General features: G+C 44.7%; 2 protein-coding genes across 3 annotated transcripts in view; one reads left to right on the plus strand and one right to left on the minus strand.

Annotated features, from left to right (window-relative positions):
- The first annotated feature begins 7,276 nt into the window (after positions 1-7,276).
- Positions 7,277-7,845, plus strand: LOC149979946 (uncharacterized). The gene is made up of 2 exons (XM_090188727.1): positions 7,277-7,426; positions 7,603-7,845. The coding sequence occupies exons 1-2, from the start codon at positions 7,367-7,369 to the stop codon at positions 7,843-7,845; spliced, it is 303 nt and encodes a 100-aa protein (XP_090044853.1). The 5' UTR covers positions 7,277-7,366.
- A 15,404-nt stretch (positions 7,846-23,249) lies between these two features.
- LOC110533421 (uncharacterized) overlaps positions 23,250-26,386 on the minus strand; it is a 49,643-nt gene continuing 46,506 nt past the window's right edge. For both annotated transcript variants that reach the window (XM_021617597.3, XM_021617598.3), the window contains one exon: positions 23,250-25,662. In XM_021617597.3, the coding sequence (XP_021473272.3) occupies positions 24,023-25,662 (1,640 nt within the window). In that variant the 3' untranslated portion in view covers positions 23,250-24,022. The remainder of the gene's footprint in view (positions 25,663-26,386) is intronic.

Here is a 26,386-nt window from a genome sequence, read left to right on the forward strand (position 1 = left end):
GCGTGCGTTCCTGTATGCATTGTACATGCATTTCTGTCTTTTGTTGGTGCACATCTATACTGAACAAAAATTTAAAAACAACATGCAACACTTTCAACGATTTCCCCGAGTTACAGTTCCTTTAAGGAAATCAGTCAATTGAAATAAATTCATTAGGCCCTAACCTATGGATTTCACATGACTGGGCAGGGGCGCAGTCCTTTGCCCACCTACTTGGGAGCCAGGCCCACTCCCTGGGGAGCCAGGCCCAGCCAATCAGCATGTTTTTTTTCCCCACATAAGGGCTATATTATAGACAGAAATACTCCTCAGTTTCATCAGCTGTCCAGGTGGCTGGTCTCAGACGATCCCGCAGTTGAAGAAGCCGGATGTGGAGGTCCTGGGCTGGCATAGTTACACATAGTCTGCGGTTGTGAGGCCGGTTGGACGTACTGCCAAATTCTCTAAAACGACGTTGGAGGCGGCTTATGGTAGAGAAATGAACATCACATTCTCTGGCAACAGCTCTGGTGGACATTCTTGCAGTCAGCAAGAAAACTTGAGACATCTGTGATATTGTGTTAGGTGACAAAACTGCACATTTTAGAGTGGCCTTTTATTGTCCCCAGTGGTATAATGATCATGCTGTTTAATCAGCTTCTTGAGATGCCACACCTGTTAGGTGGATGGATTGTCTTGGCAAAGGTGAAATGCTCACTAACATGGATGTAAAGGAAATATGTGAGAAATAAGCTTTTTGTGCTTATCAACATATTCTGGGATGAACATGGGACCAACACTTTTTCATGTTGTGTTTATATTTTTGTTCAGTGTAGCATATCTGTATGTGCACAGTGTGTGTTTGTATTATGTGTGCATAGCATATCTTAGACTTAATGAATAAGTGTGTGGTGCCCATGTGAGAGGGTTTGTGTACTGTTGTGGAGCCCACAGCAACAACAGCATAGCAGTGTGGTGCAGACGGTGTCAGTGGAATGTTTTCCTAAGGAAGTGGTGCTCTGGGACACGCCAGGGAACAGAACACTGGGCAGCTAGCTTGCCATGTGTGTTTTGTCCTATATTTACATTTTATTTATTTTATATTTTTAATCCCAGCCCCCCTCCCCGCAGGAGGCCTTTTGCCTTTTGCCTTTTGGTAGGCCGTCATTGTAAAAAAGAATTTGTTCTTAAGATCTTAACTGGCTTGCCTAATTAAAAAAAACATTTTTTTTAAAAGCTTCACCCTTGTCAGACCCAATGCTGATCTAATGTTAGCATTGACTGGTTAATATAAGCTGGGTAAACTGATCCTAGATCTGCTTCAAGGGTCAGTTCTGTCCAGAACCAATGCATGCTGGGAGAGTAGTGTGGGCACCAGGGTTGGGGTTAATTTCCATTTCAATTAGTTGAATTCAGAAAGTAAACTGAAATTCCAATCCCAATGTTCCCTTTTTTCAGTTGACAAAATATCACTTTACCTCCTTGAATAGTTTCATTAAAATGGAATTGACCCAAACCCTGGTTGGTGCCCACATAGACCACACAGAGTAAAGAGAAGTTGCCTCTAGATTCTGATACATGATCAGTTTTTGCATTTTACCCTAAATAGTTGTGGTTAGGATTTGGGGGAGAGTAATCTGACCCTAGAGACGACTTCTACCCAGGCACAGTGTGGGCGCTCATGCAAAGACAGAGACAGAATCCTCCTGTGAAAAGAGGAGTTAATACTCTGTTTGAGGGACACATCTTAACATGTGAGCCACAATACAGTAGAGCCCATGAGTCATTGGGTGTCCCCCAAATGGCACCCTTTACAGTACACTACTTTTAACCAGGGCCCAGTGCGCCATATAAAGGGAATAGCTTGCTATTTCAGAGGCATCCATTATCAAGCACACACTATGAGACACTGTCTGGGTCTTTATTTTACTAGGCAAGTCAGTGAAAAACAAACTCTTATTTTCAGTGACAGTCTAGGAACAGGGGGTAAACAGCCTTGTTCAGGGGCAAAACGATATATTTTTACCTTGTCAGCTCAGGGATTCAATCTAGCAACCTTTCAGTTACTAGTCCAACGCACTAACCACTAGGCTACTTGCCGGTCTATTGTACAGCAGGAGAGAGAAGTGCTGTTCAGTCACGATAGAGTACCACTGCACACAGAATAGAACAGAATGTAAGAAAATATAATAGTTATTTAGAATAGAATAGATATTTATGTCCATTACAAGAGAAATGTGATATTTTGCTGACAGCAGCAAACAGAAACATACTGTACACACGTGACAGGCTGGGAGCTGCACACGGTAAGCCGCAGTGCAGTGCAGTGCCCCTGGGGTTGCTTTGGCATTAGACGCCTTGCTCAAGGGTACAACGGTAGTAAGTGTCACCTGAAAACCTGTCAGAAGTGCCCCTGTCAGTCGTGCTATTCAAACTTGCAACCCTGGCTCACCGATAATCGTTTACATGTACTAGTGCCGCCAGGTGGTCAAAAGCAAGAATGACCCATGAATTGAACTGTATTGGGCAGAGCAACTCTAACCTACAGACCAGCAACACAATCACATGCACTATCAATAACAGAAGCATAAAGACGCTGGACAAAACGCTTTACATCCATTTATTCTCTGGAAATCTGAAATCGACTCCGAGGTGAAGTTTCCCCTAGGTACAGATTTAGGATCAGCTTCCCCTCCCCAACCCTAACCTTTACAGATTAATGCTGTTTTTTGTCCACTTTTGATACAGTCCTGAAATGTTTAGCATGTCAGCAGTCAAGTTTTCAAGATATTGGAATTTCAAGAAGCAAAGTGTCACTTGCCACATCAATATGCATTTTTTTTAGTTTGGAAAATGAAAACTGAACCAAGATCAGCGTCTAGAGGCCACTTCCCCCTACAACAAGAAATGGCAACCAACAAAATGTCAGTAACCGTAGCATTAACATGTAATTTCAAGTACATTTCAGAGGTATAGCATGCTCTGTCTAACAGTATTATCAGAACGTGTCTGTGTCCATGTGCTGTCTTACTGCAGCTTATGCTCTAGCTCTACTCTGATCTGGGGATATACTCATTTGTGTTAACCCTCCATCACTAAAAGACATCTATACCTATTAATTAAAGTAATCATAAAAGTATGATTTGCATAAGTAGTGCACTATAAAGGGAATAGAGAGCCATTTTAGACACCGTTATTTTGTGTGATGTAAAATATGGGGTGCTTTATTAGCTGGGTCATATTTACTAGGACACAAACGGAATCAAACAAGCTGAAACAGGACTACCTGAACTCCTGCACTAATGAATACTTCCCTGGACTCTCTGTCTGCGGTGGACATTTTTCCCATGGCTCCTTAGTGGCCAACCCCGTGCAACGATAGTCACCATGATGTCACCTGCTCGTTTTTAATTTAAAGTGAAGTTAAGCCGGTCAGTCAGTAAAGCTGGCTTGGGATCGTGTGAGTGCATGAGGGTGTAGGTACTTACTGTATGCATGTGTCAGTGAATGGGAGACAGAGAAGAGAGAGAGATAGAGGTCCAAAGAGAGAGAGAGAAGTAAAATAACAGAAGAAAGACAGAAACAAAATCCAAAAGAGCATCAGACTTGGGTTCAGTTTTCGGGTGATGTTCCTGATTGATTTGATTTGACTATCTTCTGAAGTCAGTACAACCATTTCCAGGACTCTCCGTTGGAAATGGTAACCCGGTTACCCTCTCCCCACAGGTAAGACCCGGGGGGTGACGCTTCCCCTAGACACTGATCTTGGGCTGCTTTTCCTCCAATAATTGTTAAGGATATGATTTTGGGAGGGGAAACTGAATCTAGATCTGTACCTAGGAGAAACTTTACCCCGGAGCGTGGGCCAATGCTAGAGCAGTAACATACAAGCTTGGCATTGGCAGCTCAGTACTGACTATCATTCTATAATATGTATCCCAAAAAATTAGGGAGTGTGACAATATCTAGAGCTAAAACGAAACTGTTCAGGGAACCACAAATTGTTAATGTAAATAGATAACATAATGCAAATGTGGTTATGTTGGTTAGTGTCTGTTGGTTCCTGTTACATTGATGGTGTTGAGCGCAGAAAGGTTGTTCCTCATTTTGTGTGCTTGAATGTTTACCGGTCAGTAAGCGATCATTGACAACAGAATTTGTCCGTATTAAAGTTGGGGTCAATTTCAATTCAGTTCCTTCAGTATACAAATTTAAATTCAATTCACGATATCAGAAGGGCAATTCATCTTCAATGAGGATCATTCAATTCACTTTTTCAAATGAATCCAAAATAGAATTGATCCTAACTCCATTCAGTATTTCTGGTGTCCAGGATTGGGGTCCCACCCCCACTGGCAATGGAACCCCATCTGTGTTGTGACTTTGTGTCCTTGTTTTCTGCCTTATCATCCCTCTCTCCTCCCCTTCCCCCTTCACTTCCTCTTTCCCCAGGAGGGGTGATGAGTCATGTGGGCGTGCAAGCCTGTTACCTCATTAAGGTCTTACTGTGGGGATTTAGCTAACGAGGAGGAGGAGAGACTTTCTCCCCCTCGCCATTAAAGCTACAGCCTGTGATTTGGAAACCACATTTGACTCGAATTAATGGAACACACTCCAGACATTACAATGAGCCCATCCTCCTATAGCTCCTCCCACCAGCCTCCACTCTACATATAGAAGAGGGCAGCCCCCAATTGCCCTGTAGAACAGCAAGTGTTGTTTGGGGACATAATGTCACCTGAGCAGTGAGCTTTGATGCATTTCTGCTGTATTACATCAGTCGCTGAGGCTTTGCTTCGATTAAACTACTTTATGATACAGAAAAGAAAGAAGATTCCTTTGTCTTGAGTCTCAGCCAAAACCATCTTAGATATTGTGGATACTGTATGTAAAAACACTTGTTGTCTAATTAAAGCTAAAGTCTACGATTTGAAAAACAACTAAATGTCCGTCCGCCACTAAGCGATGGTGCTGGAGAAATGTAACCACTGAAATTCATAGACATAGCTACAGTGCCTTGCGAAAGTACTCGGCCCCCTTGAACTTTGCGACCTTTTGCCACATTTCAGGCTTCAAACATAAAGATATAAAACTGTAATTTTTTGTGAAGAATCAACAACAAGTGGGACACAATCATGAAGTGGAACGACATTTATTGGATATTTCAAACTTTTTTAACAAATCAAAAACTGAAAAATTGGGCGTGCAAAATTATTCAGCCCCCTTAAGTTAATACTTTGTAGCGCCACCTTTTGCTGCGATTACAGCTGTAAGTCGCTTGGGGTATGTCTCTATCAGTTTTGCACATCGAGAGACTGACATTTTTTCCCATTCCTCCTTGCAAAACAGCTCGAGCTCAGTGAGGTTGGATGGAGAGCATTTGTGAACAGCAGTTTTCAGTTCTTTCCACAGATTCTCGATTGGATTCAGGTCTGGACTTTGACTTGGCCATTCTAACACCTGGATATGTTTATTTTTGAACCATTCCATTGTAGATTTTGCTTTATGTTTTGGATCATTGTCTTGTTGGAAGACAAATCTCCGTCCCAGTCTCAGGTCTTTTGCAGACTCCATCAGGTTTTCTTCCAGAATGGTCCTGTATTTGGCTCCATCCATCTTCCCATCAATTTTAACCATCTTCCCTGTCCCTGCTGAAGAAAAGCAGGCCCAAACCATGATGCTGCCACCACCATGTTTGACAGTGGGGATGGTGTGTTCAGGGTGATGAGCTGTGTTGCTTTTACGCCAAACATAACGTTTTGCATTGTTGCCAAAAAGTTCAATTTTGGTTTCATCTGACCAGAGCACCTTCTTCCACATGTTTGGTGTGTCTCCCAGGTGGCTTGTGGCAAACTTTAAACGACACTTTTTATGGATATCTTTAAGAAATGTCTTTCTTCTTGCCACTCTTCCATAAAGGCCAGATTTGTGCAATATACGACTGATTGTTGTCCTATGGACAGAGTCTCCCTCCTCAGCTGTAGATCTCTGCAGTTCATCCAGAGTGATCATGGGCCTCTTGGCTGCATCTCTGATCAGTCTTCTGAAATTATCAGTATGAGCTGAAAGTTTAGAGGGACGGCCAGGTCTTGGTAGATTTGCAGTGGTCTGATACTCCTTCCATTTCAATATTATCGCTTGCACAGTGCTCCTTGGGATGTTTAAAGCTTGGGAAATCTTTTTGTATCCAAATCCGGCTTTAAACTTCTTCACAACAGTATCTCGGACCTGCCTGGTGTGTTCCTTGTTCTTCATGATGCTCTCTGCGCTTTTAACGGACCTCTGAGACTATCACAGTACAGGTGCATTTATATGGAGACTTGATTACACACAGGTGGATTGTATTTATCATCATTAGTCATTTAGGTCAACATTGGATCATTCAGAGATCCTCACTGAACTTCTGGAGAGAGTTTTCTGCACTGAAAGTAAAGGGGCTGAATAATTTTGCACGCCCAATTCTTCAGTTTTTGATTTGTTAAAAAAGTTTGAAATATCCAATAAATGTCGTTCCACTTCATGATTGTGTCCCACTTGTTGTTGATTCTTCACAAAAAAATACAGTTTTATATCTTTATGTTTGAAGTCTGAAATGTGGCAAAAGGTCGCAAAGTTCAAGGGGGCAGAATACTTTCGCAAGGCACTGTATATGGATGCAAGGACTGACCACCCATGAAATTAAAATTATATTAATTTATTATACCTTTATTTCAACAAGGAACACAGACTGAGACCAAGGTCTCTTTGACAGCTGGGCCCTGCGTATACATGTTTACACATACAGTTTATGTACAATGATCAAGAAACTAAACAAGACCAACAAACCGATCACAGATAACACAAAAAATACAGCAGCAGATTACATTTACACACAGGTTATTCCCCTAACAGGTTATTCCCCTAACAGGTTATTCCCCTAACAGGTTATTCCCCTAACAGATTATTCCCCTAACAGGTTATTCCCCTAACAGGTTATTCCCCTAACAGGTTATTCCCCTAACAGGTTATTCCCCTAACAGGTTATTCCCCTAACAGATTATTCCCCTAACAGGTTATTCCCCTAACAGGTTATTCCCCTAACAGGTTATTCCCCTAACAGATTATTCCCCTAACAGGTTATTCCCCTAACAGGTTATTCCCCTAACAGATTATTCCCCTAACAGGTTATTCCCCTACCAGCACAAGAACTTGCATTACCCAAAATTATATTTTAAACCATGGCCGGGATTCAATCAAAGGCATGTTGTCGACAACCGCACGGAACATGACTCTGTAGGTTCTTGTGTGTGTGGCTGTGTTAATAGTGTTAAATGATATCTGTGTGCTATGTGGTGGTATCTTGCTGTGTTTTAACACACTCTTCTTGTGTCTGTGCAGTGTGAATGTGATGACTGCTCCAGTGGATTCAGCAGATCCAGTGCAGAGGAGAGAGAGCAGAGTCTACCAGGTACTCTCACTCACTCACTCACTCACTCACTCACTCACTCACTCACTCACTATGTATGACAAAGTGACCCACAAACTCAATAACTCTCTCTCTCTCTCTCTCTCTCCCTGCCACCCCTCTCTCCCCTTGCCTCTCTCCCCCTGCCTTTCTCTCCCTGCCACCCCTCTCTCCCCCAGATCTTCCCCTGCACCCTGACTCCCATGGCCACAGAGTCAGAGTCGTTTGCAGAGGACCCTATTCACCGCAGGGGGCGGCTGCCTTCCATCGTGGTGCAGACTGACGAGGCAAGCGAGATGGGGGAGCGGCGCTGCTCCCAGGGAGTGGAGGAGAACGACCTCTTCAATGAGCAGAGCCTCCCCCAGACAGAAAGCTGCATCAGTGGGGACAACCAGGATGATATGGTGGTGCTACAGGGGTAAGAACCAGAGATAAAACTAAGAGGGACAAAGGCTCACTCAGGGAAAGCTCTTAGGCTTAGGCACATGTGTAGATCTGAGAGGCCTGGATAGGTGTAAGCACAACGGCTGCCACGATATTGCTTGTACCTATACAATTCTTCCAGATCAGCACAAGCGCTAGTGGATGCTTGCCCTCAACCCACCCACCCACCCACCCACCCACCCACTCACCATCTCTCTCTCTCTCTCTCTCTCTCTCTCACAGAAGACGAAAGAGTTCTATTACGGCTCAATCCCTCAACGTCGCCCTTTTGACTCCTCCCCATTCGCCCCTCCGCGAGACTGCCCCGCCCAAGCCTGAGGAGATGAGCCAATAGGAGTGGAGCACAGTGACGAAACTACGGAACTCTTTCTGACATCACCATCGGAACTCTCTCTGACATCATCCGGACATGCAGCCTGTGGATTTTTACCTCTCCGATATCTTATGTGACATAAGATGGCATATTTCAAGATAGACGGAAAGGTTTTTTCTCATTTAATGGGTTTTTATTATTGTTTACTGTTAAAATAAAGATTTAAAATGCCATATGATATTAATTGAAACGTTAGGGCCTCCCCTCTTGGGAAACTAGTAAAAATGTGTACATAGAACACAAATACAAAAAGATATTAGCTACCTGTAGTTTTCAGACTGTGTTCAAGAGACAAATCTGTTGCTATGTGACAACATGGAAACAAGCAACTGGCTAGGGCTGCCTCCCTAATGGCATCCTATTCCCTATATAGTGCACTATTGACCAGAGCCCTATGCCCCGTGGTCAAAAGGAATGCACTATATAGGGAATAGGGTGCAATTTGAGATGCAACCTAGGTCTGAGAGATGCTACAGTGCAGTGGGCTACAGTGCAGTGGTTTCGCCTGCGCCAAGTAATAACGTTCGATAAAAGACTATGGTGTCCTCTACCGCCGTCATGGAAGTCACATTATTCGCTACCTGAAACAAATAAGCCCATTACACACTCAAGTTGTACAGTACCAGTCAATAGTTTGGACACACCTACTCATTCAAGGGTTTTTCTTTTCTTTTCTTCTTCTTTTATTTTATACATTGTAGAATAATAGTGAAGACATCAAAACTATGAAATCACACATATGGAATCATGTAGTAACCAAAAAAGTGTTAACCACTGACAGCTTTTCACACTCTTGGCATTCTCTCAACCAGCTTCACCTGGAATGCTCAAAGGAGTTCCCACATTATGCGGAGCACTTGTTGGATGGTTTTCCATCACTCTGCGGTCCAACTCATCCCAAACCATCTCAACTGGGTTGAGGTCAGGTGATTGTGGAGGCCAGGTCATCTGACGCAGCACTCCATCACTCTCCTTCTTGGTCAAATAGCCCTTGAAAAACAAATGATAGTGCCACTAAGCACAAACCAGATGGGATGGTGTATCACTGCAGAATGCTGTGGTAGCCATGCTGGTTAAGTTTGCCTTGAATTCTAAGTAACTCACTGACAGTGTAACCAGCAAAGCACACCCACACATCACACCTCCTACTCCATGCTTCACGGTACGAACCACACATCAGGAGATCATTATCAATTCTACCATGAAGGCCTGATTCTGAGTCTCCTCTGAACAGTTGATGTTGAGATGTGTCTGTTACTTGAACTCTGAAGCATTTATTTGGGCTTCAATTCCTGAGGTTGGTAACTCTAATGAACTTGTCCTCTGCGTCAGAGGTAACTCTAGGTCTTCCTTTCCTGTGGTGGTCCTCACGAGAGCCAGTTTCATCATAGCGCTTGATGGTTTTTGCGACTGCTCTTGAAGAAACTTTCAAAGTTCTTGAAATTTTAACTGACCTTCATGTCTTAAAGTAATGCTGGACTGTCATTTCTCTTTGCTTATTTGAGCTGTTCTTGCCATAATATGGACTTGGTTTTCACCAACTAGAGTGATCTGTTGTATACCCCCCCTACCTTGTAAGAACACAACTGATTGGCTGTTTGAGCATTAAGAAGGAAAGAAATTCCACAAATGAACTTTTAACAAGGCTCATCTGTTAATTGAAATGCATTCCAGGTGACTACCTCATGAATCTGGTTGAGAGAATGCCAAGATTGTGCAAGCTGTTGTCAAGGCAAAGGGTGGCTACTTTGAAGAATCTCAAATATAAAATATATTTTGATGTGTTTAACACTTTTTTGGTTACTACATGATTCCATGTGTGTTATTTCATAGTTTTGATGTCTTCTCTATTATTCTGCAATGTAGAAAATTGTAAAATGTAGAAACACTTTTGACTGGTACTGTACAACTGATGTACAGCACATTTGGCACAATGGTTGTGATACACTCTTTATTTTTGTGATCAAACTGAGAATTTGTGTGCACATATCTTTTTACACAACCATTGTGTGGTGTCTCCACAACAGTTATGTAACACTTTTGTCAAATTGGTTGTACATCAGTTCAACAAGCTGCTTGTGTCATTACTCCTGCATAGTTACTCCTGCATCTATCTCCCTGTTGATAATCTTGTAGAGACACGTTTGGATTTTATTGAGACGCAAGCAGCCGCACAGTAGAATTAAAAGGTAGAAATCACTTGTTTGGAGACATTTTGAAAAGAGGCTGAGAAATAATTGAATGACGCTACATAGTATTGTGTAGGACTACTATACTATTTTGATATCTTTTTTTATTACCATACTACTAGTACGTTTTTGTGAGCACGTGCCACTGATTGGGACATTCAAATGAGGATATTGCACTTCTCTCTAGCACAAAAAAGGAAAATAAATGAATACATGAACATGGCTCATCATGAATATTCACCAGATAATTTTTATTCATCACGAATGCATGCAACTTCTAATTGTGGCAACACAGATGTGTTTGTACATTATCTCCTTGGGTTGAAATTCCTTTAAGGACTATTGAATATTTTGCCCGCCAGGCACCATCAAATAGTATACGTTGGAGCAAACCCAAATGGCCCATATTGAGTAAAACTCTGCATTTATGTGTAATATTTCATCAAAGATATTAGTAAACACCTCCTTATCGAATACTGGTCTGGCATAGTCTTTCCCAATGTGAAACAAGAGCACTGAAACTCAAGAAACCCAGCATTTCTGTGAATCCATCCAATTACAGTGCATTGGGAAATTATTCAGACACCATGACTTTTTCCACATTTTGTTACGTTACAGCCTTATTCTACAAATTGATTAACATTTTAGTCTTAGTTGTTTTCATCAATCTATACACAATACCTCATAATGACAAAGCAAAAACTTTTTGTTGTTGTTGTAAATTTATAAAAAATATATCATTTACATAAGTCTTCAGACCCTTTACGCAGTACTTTGTTGAAGCACCTTTGAGCCAGTGAAGCACCTTTCACCTTTCAGTCAGTGCTTAATTTGAGCCACCTCTCTGTTTTGGACTGTTTTGTTCCGGAACCTACTTGGCTGGATCCTGTACCACTCGTGGCATGAAAAATAATTCACTTTTTTCAATGTAAAAATTATTTTAAAAAGCGATCAAAGTTAATTTGAGTTGTCTCTTCATTAATTCTCCTACCTCCACAAAAAAAACAATTATGTGAAAAAGTGCATTTTCAGCCTGGGCCTAATATTCTAAGAGTTGATTTGTGTTGGGCCGGCCGGGCTTATGGTTTGCGCGACATTGTAACATGTTTGAGACCAACGCTTGGTGGTGGCTGTGTGAGAAACGCACCAGTATCTCTCACATAACTAGAATGAGATTCCATTGATATGATCCCTCTCCCTCACTGCTCTGGTAGACATGAGCTTGCAACTCATGCACTTAATCATTTCTTTCCTTAATGAAGCACTGCAGCAACCCTGATAAATTAAAATACATTTGCCAAAATTATTGAATTACTGCTGTCTGTTAATGAAATCATTCAGAATAGCCTACTACTGTACACCATGAGAAGGCCTATAATTTAGACAGACGATCAATAGCTTATTTAAAAAAATAGCCTAGCTGTGGATTGTAGCCCAATAACAAGGATTAGCCTACAAATCTGTCAGTGAAAAAAACATCATGCAGACAAAACAGGCCTTTCGCAATATTTCAAATACAATCGAGGGAAAACACAGGTTGGAAAGCAAATGGCTTCTGCTGAAAAGCGAGGACTCTGTGCTGTAGGCTACCAAAATATTTGATCAACTTATATTATAAAATATTGTTTAACAAAAGAGAGAGAGAGAGAGAGATAGGTTTTCGGCACGAGTGCATCAGCCATCACCAGTGAATGAGCTGTGCATCATTGGGTGAGTCAGTGAAACTGGAAAGCATTTTTAGGACTATAATTTCCTCCTCATATTGTAGCCTACGATTTGTCTCCAGACACCTATGCCTAGGCGGATGGGGGATGCAAGACAAGGTAGTTTTCATTGATCTCAGATTTTCAGTTTGTCAGTGTCAAAGTAGCCTGCCATTTTGATAATTTGTGCTCTATTAAAAAATATTTTGCCAAAGTCTCCAGTCATGTAAAATGACGTAGAATTGCATGAAATGCGTTTATAAAAGGCCACGTTTTTCCCAGGCCCTTGGCCACTAAAAATGTTCCCCATATGTGCAAGTCCTTTAAATGCTTCTATTCTACTGCTCTGTCACTACACAAATGCGATGATATGCATGCTTTACTATAAAGGTGATAATTTTTTTCTCATGCATTCCGATACCTCAAAACTTCCCAGGTCACCCCCCTCTTGCGCTCACTTTTGGTTCCGGCACCTCCCGTTTTACAAATTAACCACTGCCTTCATCAGGACAATAACCTAAAACACAAGGCCAAATCTACACTGGAGTTTTTTTTTTTTTTTTTCAACTAGGCAAGCCAGTTAAGTACAAATTGTTATTTACAATGACAGCCTACCCCAGCCCCGGACTACGCTGGGCCAATTGTGCAACGCCCTATGGGACTCCCAATCACGGCCAGTTGTGATACAGCCCAGAATCAAACCAGCTTCTGCAGTGACACCTCCAGCACTAAGATGCAGTGCCTTAGACCGCTGCGCCACTCAGAAGCCCTAAAGTTGTTTACCAAGTTGCTCCCACTCTGAAGTTGCTTACCAAGAAAACAGTGAATGTTCCTGAGTGGCCGAGTTACAGTTTTGACTTAAATCTACTTGAAAGGACCTGGAAAGGGTTGTCTTGCAATGATCAACAACCAATTGGACAGAACTTGAAGAATTTAGAAAATAATAATGGACCTTGCACAATCCAGCTGTGAAAATCTCTTAGAGACTTACCCAGAAAGACTCACAGCTGTAATCGCTGCCAAAGGTGCTTCTACAAAGTATTGACTCAGGGGTGTGAATACATGAGTAAATTAGATATTTCTGTGTTCGTGTTTCAAGTAACGATGCAGTTACACTACCAGACCTCACGTGGGCAGCACAACAGCAGGCCAACTCCACTTCGCTCTCCAACCATCGCCCAATAACTCCAATGCAATTTCCAACAAGCTACAGTTACACAATCACTACTTGAGCATAAGGGCATTTTAGAACAAAGGATCTTGGAATTTTGCTGCTAAAATGACACTGAAGATGGACGAGACAACTGCATCCTCATGCATTATTTATAAAGCAGAATTTGTAGGCTACTGTGGGTTACAAATGTTCAAGCATGTCTCAAATAATTGAATCTAGACCTCCCAGATGTCTATTTCTGAAACAAAACTCTGTTGCGAGGCACAAAAGGAGCACAATTGCATTACTGCCATTTTAATAGTTGAAGAGTAGCAATACAACCCTTTAATCTTATGTTTACAGTGGTCCTCCACATGTAAAAAAGTATCAACCAACTCTCATCTCGTATATTAACTCTGAGTGGTACTCAACATGGAGCTTGGAGCTTGAAGGAACAACTACACGTACGACATCCATATTAGGACAGTTGTGGCTGCTTCACTTGATGAATGGTTGTCTCTACCGTTTTGCCCTCTGTGCTGTTGTCTGTGCCGAACAATGTTTGTACCATGTTTGTGCTGTTACCATGTTGTGCTGCTGCTGTGTTGTTGTCATGTTGCGTTGCTACCATGCTCTGTTGTTGTCTAAGGTCACTCTTTATGTAGTGTTGTGGTGTCTCTTGTGTCCTGATGTGGTAGGCCGTCATTGTAAATAAGAACTTGTTCCTAATTGACTTGCCTAGATAAATGAAGGTTAAATAAAAATAAATAGAAAAATCAGACAAATCTGTCAGTTTCGAGAAAAAAAAAACTCAGTTGGCAGTTGTTGTCAGAGCATGCAGTAGGGCCCACTGGAGGCTGCTGAGGGGAGGAAGGCTCATAATAATGGCTGGAACGGAGCAGGTGGAATGGCATCAAACCATGTGTTTGATACCATTCCACTCGAGCCATGACCACGAGCCCATCCTCCCCAATTAAGGTGTCACCAACCTCCTGTAAAATAGGCCTACTACTGACAGAGATCCAGATCTTACATGACCTCGTGCTGAAATTGATTTTTGTGGCGTCTTTCACAACATTTCACAATGCTGCTTTCACAGTAGGCTCATTGTGCTGTTACTGTTTCGTCTGTAAACAACACAGATCAACTGGGCTGTCACAGGAGTCTAAACAGTGGGTGAGAGCTGCTGTCCATGCTGCAGAGAGAGCAGCACCTGCAAAGCACATCGCCTCTGAACTTTAAATCCTAGCAGACAAGGAAACCACAGGTCCCTCCACCAGAAGCGGGCTAAATATAAAAGCACTCCATGGCAACGAAGATATAAAAATTAGGCAACCTCTGGGAGAGAACGGGCGAGAGAGAGGAAGAGGGAGAGAACGAGAAAGAAAGAGAGAAATAGAGAGAGAGAGAAAGAAAGAAGAAAGAAGGAGTGAGGCTCCATTGAAAACCAAGTGAAGAGGTCGATGTTCCAGACAGTGTATGTTAAAATCACATTACATAATTTCACAAATAGTTTCATCTTTACTCATTAATTTTATACAACAATTAGATGCAAGCCTCACAACTGAGACTCTTGTATAAATAGAGTTATGGTAATGTGGCTGTATTGTCTTTCCTGAGGTCACCAAATTGTGCAAAACGGACCAGTTCGTAGCTGGCTACTTCACCGACCATTCATACATTCTCCAGAACATGAATATTGTTCAGTTCTGAAGTTCTGTGATGTGGAAGAAGTTCCTTTGTTCTCTCTATGAAAACTCACTCTCTCTTACACTCTGGCAATGAGGAGAGAACTCCTCTAGGAATTTATGACCTGCCTAACAGAGCCTGTTGGTAGGGGGAAGAGAGAGAGGTGGTGAGAGAGAGAGAGGGATGGTGCAGAGAGAGAGGGATGGTACTCTCTATCTCCAAAGAGGGCAACGTCATGACATAAGCAAGCGAACTGGCACTGGTAGTATAGGATAATGGAGAGTGAATTACATTACCAGTAAAATGTTTGGACACACCTACTCATTCAAGGGTTTTTCTTTATTTTCTATATTATGGCAAGAAGAGCTCAAATAAGCAAAGAGAAATGACAGTCCATCATTACTTTAATATGGAAAATTTCTAGAACTTTGAAAGTTTCTTCAAGTGCAGTCGCAAAAACCATCAAGCGCTATAATGAAACTGGCTCTCATGAGGACTGCCACAGAAAAGGAAGACCCAGAGTTACCTCTGCTGCAGAGGATAAGTTCATTAGAGTTACCAGCCTCAGAAATTGCAGCCCAAATAAATACTTCACAGAGTACATATAACAGACACAACTGTTCAGAGGAGACCGCGTGAATCAGGCCTTCATGGTTCAGTTGCTGCAAATAAATCTCTACTACAGGACACCAATAATAAGAAGAGACTTGCTTGGGCCAAGAAACACGATCATTGGACATTAGACTGGTGGAAATCTGTACCTTGATCTGATGAGTCCAAATGTGAGAGTTTTGGTTACAACAACCGTGTCTTTGTGAGACGCAGAGTAGGTGAACGGATTATCTCTGCATGTCTGGTTCCCACCATGAAGTATGGAGGAGGAGGTGTGATGGTGTGGGGGTGCTTTGCTGGTGACACTGTCAGTGATTTACTTAGAACACAAGGCACACTTAACCAGCATGGCTACCACAGCATTCTGCAGCGATACACCATCCCATCTGGGTTGCACTTAGTGGGACTATCATTTGTTTTTCAACAGGACAATGACCCAAAACACACCTCCAGGCTGTGTAAGGGCTATTTGACCAAGAAGGAGAGTGATGGAGTGCTGCAGCAGATGACCTGGCCTCACAATCACCCGACCTCAACCCAATAAATATGGTTTGGGATGAGTTGGACCGCAGAGTGAAGGAAAAGCAGCCAACAAGTGCTCAGCACATGTGGGAACTCCTTCAATACTGTTGGAAAAGCATTCCTCATGAAGCTGGTTGAGAGAATGCCAAGAGTGTGAAAAGCTGTCATCAAGGTAAAGGGTGGCTACTTAAAATATTTTTAAACACTTTTTTGGTGACTGCATGAAAACTTTCATAGTTTTGATGTCTTCACAGTCAAAATAAACGTTTTACTTTTTACAAAATAAACTTTTTTAACCAAACTTTTTACTGGTACTGTATACAAATAATTTCTTCATCATCTTGCTAGATAGCTATCTTGATGAAGCATTTATTGTTGTGTTCATTGTGCTGCACTTACCACCCAATTCCATTCATATTACTTACGCGTGTGACTGTGGCTTAGTTAGTAAGCTAACATTAGCTAGCTAGCGAACTAATGAGCAGGTCAAATCAAATCAAATTTTATTGGTCACATACACATGGTTAGCAGATGTTAATGCGACTTCATGATGAAGGAAGTGAGTGCTACAGGGCGATAGTCGTTTAGCTCAGTTACCATTGCTTTCTTGGGAACAGGAACAATAGTGGCCCTCTTGAAGCATGTGGGAACAGCAGACTGGGATATGGATTGATTAGGGATTGATGGAATATGTCCGTAAACACACCAGCCAGCTGGTCTGCGCATGCTCTGAGGACATGGCTAGGGATGACATCTGGGCCAGCAGCCTTGCGAGGGTTAACACGTTTAAATGTTTTACTCACGTTGGCTGCGGTGAAGGGGAACCCACAGGTTTTGGTAGCGGGCCATGTTAGTGGCACTGTATTGTCCTCAAAGCGAGCAAAGAAGTTGTTTAGTTTGTTTGGGACCAAGCATCTGTGTCCACGACAGGGCTGGTTTTCTTTTTGTAATACGTTGAATTGCGACTCCACTTTGTCTCTATACAGACGCTTAGCTTGTTTGATTGCCTTGCGGAGGGAATAGCTACACTGTTTGTATTCAGTCATGATTCCGGTCACCTTGCCATGATTAAAAGCAGTGGTTCGCGCTTTCAGTTTTGCGTGAATGCTCCCATCAATCCCCGGTTTCTGGTTGGGGAAGGTATTAATAGTCACTTAGGGTACAACATCACCGATGCACTTGCTAATAAACTCGCCCACCGAATCAGCGTATACATCAATGTTGTTATCTGAGGCTATCCGGAACATATCCCAGTCCACGTGATTGAAGCTATCTTGAAACATGGAATCAGATTGGTCGGACCAGCGTTGAACAGACTTGAACACAAGCGTTTCCTGTTTCAGTTTCTGATTATATGCTGGGAGCAACAAAATGGAGTCGTGGTCAGATTTGCCGAAAGGAGGGCACGGGAGGACTTTGTATGTCTCACGGAAGTTAGAGTAGCAATGACCCAGAATTTTACCAGCCCGGGACGTGCATTCGATATGCTGATAAAACTCAGGGAGCCTTGTTTTCAGATTAGCCTTGTTAAAATCCCCAGCTACAATAAATGCAGCCTCAGGATATGTGGTTTCCAGTTTACATAGAGTCCAATGAAGTTCTTTCAGGGCCGTCGAGGTGTCTGCTTGGGGGGATATACACGGCTGTGATTATAATCGAAGAGAATTCTCTCAGTAATGCAGTCGGCATTTGATTGTAAGGAATTCTAGGTCAGGTAAACAAAAGGACTTGAGTTCCTGTATGTTGTTATGATCACACCACGACTTGTTAATAATAAGGCATACACCCCCGCACTTCTTCTTACCAGAGAGATGTTTGTTTCTGTTGGCGCGATACGTGAAGAAACCGGGTGGCTGTACCGACTCTGATAAGGTATCCCGAGTGAGCCATGTTTCCGTGAAATAGAGAATGTTACAATCTCTGATGTCTCTCTAGAAGGCAACCCTTGCTCGAATTTCGTCTACCTTGTTGTCAAGAGACTGGACATTGGCGAGTAGTATACTCGGGAGCGGTGAGCGATGTGCCCGTTTACGGAGCCTGACCAGAAGACCGCTCCGTCTGCCCCTTCTGCGGCGCTGTTGTTTTGGGTCGCCTACTGGGATCCGATCCATTGTCCTGGGTGGTGGTCCAAACAGATGATGCGCTTCGGGAAAGTCGCATTCCTGTTCGTAATGTTGGTAAGTTGATGTTGCTCTTATATCCAATAGTTCCTCCCGGCTGTATGTAATAAGACTTAAGATTTCCTGGAGTAACAGTGTAAGAAATAATACATAAAAAAACTAAATATTGCATAGTTTCCTAGGAACGCAAAGCGAGGTGACCATCTCTGTAGGCGCTACATTATCAAACTGCACATTATCAAACTGAACCTAACAAAAAAATCTTAGCTAGATGTAAAAGGTAGCTGCAGCTTTTTTGTTTTAGTTAGAACATTCTGATAAGAAGGGAAAAGTGTCCTTTTTTTTTTCATTGTTCTTGTCACATCTGTCGGCTCCCCCACGTGGAGGTTTGTACTCTCAAGTTCTCGGCCACTGACAAGCATTGTGATTCTACAAGTACAAAAGTCTGGTTCGTCGGTACCAGGACGATACACAGGAGGAACATCTTTTGTTCTAGCAAAAGCAGGAATGGCCTCCTACTGTGCTAAGTATCTACCAGCAGTCACGCTGTACATGCAAGCAAAGAGTACATCAGTGTGAAATGTGAGATGGACATTGATTGTGGGACTGTGTTCATACACACACACAGACACAGACACACACACAGACACACACACACACAGACACACACACACACACACACACACACACACACACACACACACACACACACACACAACCCTGTGCTGCACCGCTGGCGTGGCGTCACAGCGGCTGTTTTGTGTCCGATGTGGGCCACCAGTGTTTCTGTTCTATGTGCCTGCTGCTTTGGGCTCTGTCCTTCATCAGTCGGTCTGTCTGTCTGTCTGACCACCTGGACTGGAGGGAAGAGGGTTTGGGGGCCAGCTATAGGGCTGGACCCTGGGGGGAGCTGTCTGTCATGGGAGGGGGGTATGAGTTATCCCAGAGGTTGGGGTGTCTGTCCACAAAGTTCTTGCCCCCTTCCCATCAAACAAGCCACTTTCACCCAGTCTCCTCCTTCATACCCCCCCCCTCTCTCTCTCTCTGTAACATTGCTGGCTGGGCTCCCAGACCGTGGTATGCAGAACTGCGGCCCGACACATAGCTCCTGTGTGTGAGCCCCTCTTTATGTTGGGTTATGGATATGGAAAAAGGCAGACATGGTTATTGGGGGTTTGAGGGTGTGTGTGTTTGTGTGTGGTGTGTATATCAAATCAAATCAAGCATTATTTATACAGCACATTTCAGACATGGATGTGCATTACAAGAAAAAACGAAGAAAATAAAAGCTGAAATGTTTACTACAGAACAAACATAAGATAAAAAACAAAAGAATGACACAAACTGAACAACTAAAAAGCACCCAGAGGAAAAGCAAAGCTAAAAAGTTTTAAGATCTCTTTTAAATATGTCCACAGAACCACTCAGGTTCTTTGGCAGGCTATTCCAGAGGCTGGGGGCATAATAGGGGCGGCAGGTAGCCTAGTTGTTAGAGCGCTGGACTAGTAACCGAAATGGTGGCAAGATTGAATCCCCAAGCTGGCAAGGTACAAATCTGTTGTTCTGCCCCTGAACAAGGCAGTTAACCCACTGCTGCTAGGCTTTAACTGACTTGCCTAGTTAAATAAAGGTTGAATAACTAAAGGCGGACTATCCATGGATAGTTAAAAGGTCAGTACCTGAGGGACCTATTGGGTACATAACTTAAAAGCACAATTGTGGATTGTTTTAAAAACCTATAGAAGAATCTTAAATAATTCTAAAACTCACAGGCAGCCAGTGCAGAGACCTTAAAACCGGTGTAATGTGTGCTCTCCATCTGGTCTTGGTCAGTACCCGTGCTGCAGCATTCTGTATGTTTTGCAGTTGACCAATGGCTTTCTCTGGTAGACCAGACAGGAAGGAGAGCATTACATTAGTCAAGCCTGCTTGTAATAAAAGCATTGATGAGTCTCTCTGTATCAGTCTGAGAGAGAAACAGCCGCCACTTAGCAATGTTCCTCCTAAAAATATATTTAGGTCACATTCCTAATGTTTAGTTCAGATATCACTTTCCTGAGCATGTCTGTGCCAACCAGGGCACAGAATAAAATAAAACCATACTGCTCTTGCATGGTAGGCTAGGATACATATCAACAAACTTCTCATCAGGTCTTGCTTGACTGATACCCAGCCTAATGTAGGATATCTTATCCTCTGAAATATGCCGCAAACTCATCACATTTAGATATGAAGGAAAGTTCACATAGGTTTACGGGGGGAAGGATTTATCAGGCCATCAATGGTAGAGAAGAGTATGTGTGTGAATTGTGAATTGTGAGGAGTAGGGGTGAGGAGTAGGGGAGAGGAGTAGGGGTGAGGAGAGAGCAGAGAAAGGAGAGACACAGACAGAGTGAAAATGAGAAAAGGAGTGAACGGCTGCTCAGTCTGCTGCTGCTTTTTCTCTTGAGAACAGGACAAAGTCATCAAAGTCGGGGCGCAAGGAGATAAAGACCGCAATAAAAACTAGAGAAAAAGAGTGCCCAAAATAAAGCCCCTTTTTTTCTCTCTCTCTCTCTCTCTCTCTCTCTCTCTCTCTCTCTCTCTCTCTCTTCCTTCACTCAACACCATCCCCCGTTCTTTCGTCTCTCTCTCTCTAACTCTCACTCCCTCCCTCTCCCTCAAATCAAACCCAGATGTGGCGCCGGCCAGGCCTCCATTCAGTTGAGTTTGACTCTCCTTTTTTCCCTTTCTCCCTCCCTCCTTTTCTCTGTTTCTCTTTCTGTGTTTTGGTTTCCTCTTCTGGCCTGGTGCTGGCTGACTGGCCCGCTCTCTTGTATCACTGCTTCTCAGGAAATACCCCAGGTTCCTAGCCCTGAAGGGAGCATGCTTCTCTAACCAAATCCAGATGGAGGGAGGGAGAGAGGTATAGGGAGGGAGGGTGAGAAAGAGAGGGGATGGTGGGCGGGGAAATGCCTGAGAGCGAGACAGTGAACGAGTGAAGAGAGAGGGAGGCTACAGAGAGTTCTTTCTTTTGCCTGAGTTCTCCCTCTTTCTCTCAGTCTCTCTCCCTCTATCTCTCCTCCCTCTCTATTTCCAGCAGGATTGATTAGGGTAAGGGGCTCACTAGTTTCAGCTAGTTTCTCTCAACTGCCCATCTTCTTTTCTGGAGCCTTCCTCTCCTCTCCTGCACTCTCTTTTCTATTCCTGTTGCAGCAGGACAGATGACTGACACAGCTGAAACAGTGTCATAATGCCCAACCCATATCCCAAAAATCCATGTCCTCTTCTCTTCCCCCAGCCTCACACACTCCCTGTTCATTTACTCAATAGTGCTGTGTTCTACAGCTGCCCTAAGACGTGCATTTGTGTGTGTTTACCAGAATGTGGCAATGGAAGGAAAGGTCGTAGGGCAAGGGCCTTTTTGAAGTGTGTAACTGTGTGTGTAAGAATGGGTGTCTGTCAAAATTGTCATAGGAGTTCTCAGGATCTTACATGATGACGCTTTCCTGCCCTTCTTTCCCACTTGGTTTATGTGTATGTGTCTGCGCGTGTGTATGCATGTGTGTGCCTATGGCAGTGCCTGTGAATGTGTATGCCAGTGCCTGAATATGTGTCTGGGTGTGTGCCAGTGCCTGTGTGTTTGCTCAAGCATGTGTGTGTGTGTGTGTGTATGTGTGTGTGTGTTTGTGTTTGTAGGAAGTTGCTCCGCTACATCTGGGGCTAATGATCTTGTTCTCCAGGGGAAGAAACTGATTAAGTGTTTATGTGAATTCCTGTCTTCTGGCTTGCAGCCATGTTGGTGACACGCCAGACTGGACCTGCATGACAACAACAAAAACAAGATACCATCTCTAACCCAGAAACCAGCCCCTCCCCTGCTTTCACATGCTTTTCCATGTCCATCTACCCCGCTTTCCCTCCTTCCACCCTCTGTCAACTACCCTCCTTTACCCCTCCCTCCCAACTATCCTCCTTTACCCCTCCCCAACTCCCTCTTTTCTTTCAATTAACACCTACATCACCTGCAGCACCAGGCTTTTCACTGCTAAAAGGGTGTGTGTGTTTCCCTGCCTGTGTGTGTTCCACCACCTACCTCAGTGAAAGGTTATTAGCGCAGTTGGCTCCACTGGTACCACCCAGCACAGCAGATACTGGTTATGTCCCAAATGTCACCCTATTCCCTATATAGTCCACTACTTTTGACAAGGGCCCATGGGGCTCTGGTAAAAAGTAGATCACTATGTAGTGAATAGGGAGCCATTTGGGACTCCCCCACTGTAGTTTACATTTTATCTCCATGAGATAGAGCAACTAGACTGGCTACAGTGTCAGATATGCCACATGTGGTCTGAATTGTCAGAAGGAAAATGTGTATCATGTAGCTCTCTTAAAATGAATCATGTTATCGGTACCTTTACTGCAAGGTTGTCTTTCATCACGTCATAGCTTTATCCTTGCTCTGAAATGGACGTCCAGCTTGGGTTTCTTTTTCTCCCCTAGCATCCACTCTCATCACCTCCCTCTCAAAATGCATTGAAAGAGAAGGTCTAAGTTTCCTCACCTCAGATCTTTTCCTCTAATACAATTTGTGAAGGAGGCGAGGAAAGAGTAAGCAAGGAATTGAAGAAAGCATATTTTAGAAAGAGCCCATCCATGGACGTGTCTGAAAACATTTCTAGCTGACAAATCCTTGCATCCTCCGTCCTTGTTTCCACCAGTCCTCTCCTCCCTCTCAAAGTGCATTGGAACAGAGTACCCAAGATCCCTCCCCTTGGGCCTTCTCCTCCAAAGAGCTTTGAGAGGAAGGTGAGGAATTGAGTAAACAGAAACAGCAAGGATTTGACAGCCAGTAATGTTTTCAGACACAGCCCATGCATGGTCTTTTGCGTGGTAAACCTGGGTGCGATTCAGGATGGAACACTAACAACACTAATAATTCATCACAGCTTGAGAGCTTTAAAGAGCTAGAGAGGCAAACACACCCACAGTCACTCACTTTCACTCTCTCTCCGTCCGATGAAACACACATTGACAGCCGGTGGTCGAGAGACAAGACCTCTGTGGTCCCCTTAAGGTTCTATGGTCCCAGCTCATTTTATTTACAGAATACATTCATAAATACAGGAGTGAGTAAATCACACCACACAGGTGGTCATGTGCAGAGGAGGGCAGCGTTCCAGGCTACATTGCATACACCTGCCAGATATGACAACGTCAGATTTCACAGCTAGATAGGTGTTTAACGTATCAGCTAACCACATATGATTTAGCAGTCTGATACCCAACTGCGTTATGCAGTTAATAACATGGCATGTATCCATTGGTTGATACAATGTCTGCAAAGTAGTGTGGCCTGGAACGCAACCTAGACTACAGACACGTTGATGCTGAGTCACAAGACGGGACATATCATGCTCACAGTACTCTCTGTCAGGGGGAGGGAAAGGGGAATAAGGCCAACTCAAGCCCCATAGCATATTATCTTGTCTCAGACCCCGCCTGGTTGGGTTCAAGCAATAGCCGAAAGCTTCACAGCTCTGGGATCATAGTTTAGAGCTCAGGCTCAGCTCTGTTTGCTTGTTCAGGAGGGTTTATGGCAGATCTGAGGCCTGTGAAGGATGCATTGAAAGCCAAAGAGTCTATGTATATGCATGTACAGTTAGGCAGTGCAGTGAGTTAAATTTGCTGTCTTCTGTACTTGTGGCTCTTCAAAACAGACTGTGCTTCTCCTCAAAGGAAACCAGGTGCATATAGAGAGAGACACTAAATTGTCTTAACCCCCAACTACTAAGCACGGGTCCTGTGCGGCACTCTAAACGGTGGTCATGACTTTGAGGGAGCCCGTGCGGAAGCGCAGGATCTTCTTCTTGAGCGCGTGGGAGGCCTTGATCTTGACGAAGGCTTTGGGCTGCAGGGGGGCCCCAGCTGGAGCGGTGGCCGTCAGGGGGGAGGAGAGTTGAGGGGGGAGCTGCTGGGGCCACACCAGACCCCCGCTCTCATCTGAGTCACTTGACAGCGAGCTGGAGGCCGGCGAGTCTTCACTCAGGCTCGACTCGGACTCGCCCTGCCCAGGGTGGGGGTAGCACTCCTCGGGCCGACACAGGGTTGCGAGCTCTCGGTCCAGGTACTCCAGATGGGGGTGATGATGCGGGTGTGGGTTGATGTAGGCATAAGGTGGAGGAGGAGGCCGGGGTTTGCGGGTGCGCCTGGACCCCTGGTCAGCTGGGGGCGGCTGTGGAGGCTGCTCAGCTTCATCCTGGCTGAGCTCAAGGGTGGAGCGCCAGCGGCGGTAGCCTGTGCTGCCCGGCTGGGGCCTCTTCCCCTTGGACTGGCTTCCGCGGCCGCTTCCTGACCCTGATCCTCCCCCGTCTCTCTCCACCGTGTTGTACTTGCGTTCAGGGACACCCCGTTGCCCATTGAGGCTGTTCTCAGACTGGGACCTGCAGGCTCGTCTTCCAGGCTTCTTGGAGCCTACTGGCCGCTCCCGCTCTCTCTCTCTGTCTCTCTCCCTCTCCTTGTCCCTCTCCCTTTCCCTCTCCTCGCTAAAGCGACACTTCTTGGGGGCGGCTTTAGACTTGGCTTGCTGCAGCTGCTGTGGGGCCGGCTGCTGTTGAGAACCCCTCTCTGGAGAATAGGCACCCCGGCTGGGTTTGGGTCCCCCAGGGGCCCCCCTGTGGGAGTGGGAGTGTGCGGAGGCCCTGGCGGTGGGGGCCCGGAGAGGTTGGGCAGGGATGTACTGGGCATTGACCAGCTGCTGGTCAGGCGAGGGAGGCGAACGGGGCGGGGGAGGGGCCGGGTAGCTGTGGTGGAAGGGATGGGGTGAGTCGGGCTCGTGGCTGCTTGGGCCCTGGGATGGAGGTATGCTGCAGGGGGAGTCCAGGGAGGCAGAGCGGGTGTTGGCCAAGGGCTGTCTGGGCCTTGGTTGGGGGTAGTGAGGGTGAGGGTGGTGATGGTGGAGAGGGGAGTCATTGGGGAGCAAGGCAATGCATGCGTATGGCTCCTGGTCCAGGCTGTGGCAGGCCCAGGATGCAGGGGGACCCTCGGAGGGAGGGGGACCAGCGGCTTGGTGGTGGTGGGGGTGGTGCTCAGGGATGGAGGCAGCGGGTGGTGGAGGCAGGGGGTCCTTGCGGCAGAGGCTGCTCTGGCGGGCCACGGTGATGGCGGTGCGGGGCTTGCAGGGCCGAGGGGACAGGGCGCGCCGCTGGATCAGGCTCAGGATATATGTCTCAACACGCTGGGCCTGACGGTAGTCCTCCTCCGTGGGCTCCCCCTCCACATCCAGCCCTCCTCCTGGCCCTGAGCTGTGGTCCCAGGCCCAGGCCTTGTCTTCCCCCTCGCCGGCCCCCTCGGTGATGCCTTCCAGGGAGGGGTAGGGGGCCGAGAAGGAGAGGGGGACTGTGGGGCGGGACCCGGATTCTGTCTGTCCTTCCCGATTGGCCACGAAGAATTCCCCTGGAAAACAGAACCAATAACACAGTTATAATCAGACAAAGCAGAGAACAACACCACAGACAAGAAAACCCACAGACTTGAGAACCCACAGACATAAGCTAATGATGCATCTACAGTGAGATTTTGTCATTCGGATCAACTTTATTTGGTCATGTGCTTAAAAAGACGTACATACGACATGAAAACACAAACTACACAAAATAATTAATTCAAAGCGCTATGGCTACACATTTAAAGTGAAAGTGCAATATGCCGTATACTCGAGGGACCAACACACTATCTATTACAGCCTAAATGATGTTGGAGTGTGTCAGGACACAAAATTGGGGAACCACGCTCATCTCAAACCAATTTTTTTACATTTGGTTTTCTATCCAAAACGGAGACTTGCTCAAATGGGCTATGGCGCTTCTGAAGAAATGCCATCTCTAGTCACTAGCCTGCAGTAGCACTTACAGTATTGTGAGGCATTGCTGACAAACTATCATTGAAAAGGAGCACGTTATGGGAAATAGGTATACAAACCCACTCAGGTGAATGAGCAAACATACACCAGGCACTACGGACGTAGCTCTAGCTGTATGTACAATACACAGCTGCAAAAACAGCGGACGCTGTTTATTATGACCAGGCGGTTACAGATACAACACAGGCTCTGTTCCAAAAGGCACCCTGTTACCTACATAGTGCACTACTTTTGACCAGGGTCCTGCACTATATAAGG

Source organism: Oncorhynchus mykiss, chromosome 10, assembly GCF_057628025.1.
Source record: "Oncorhynchus mykiss isolate SJ-2025 chromosome 10, ASM5762802v1, whole genome shotgun sequence".
NCBI classification, from domain to species: Eukaryota; Metazoa; Chordata; class Actinopteri; order Salmoniformes; family Salmonidae; genus Oncorhynchus; species Oncorhynchus mykiss.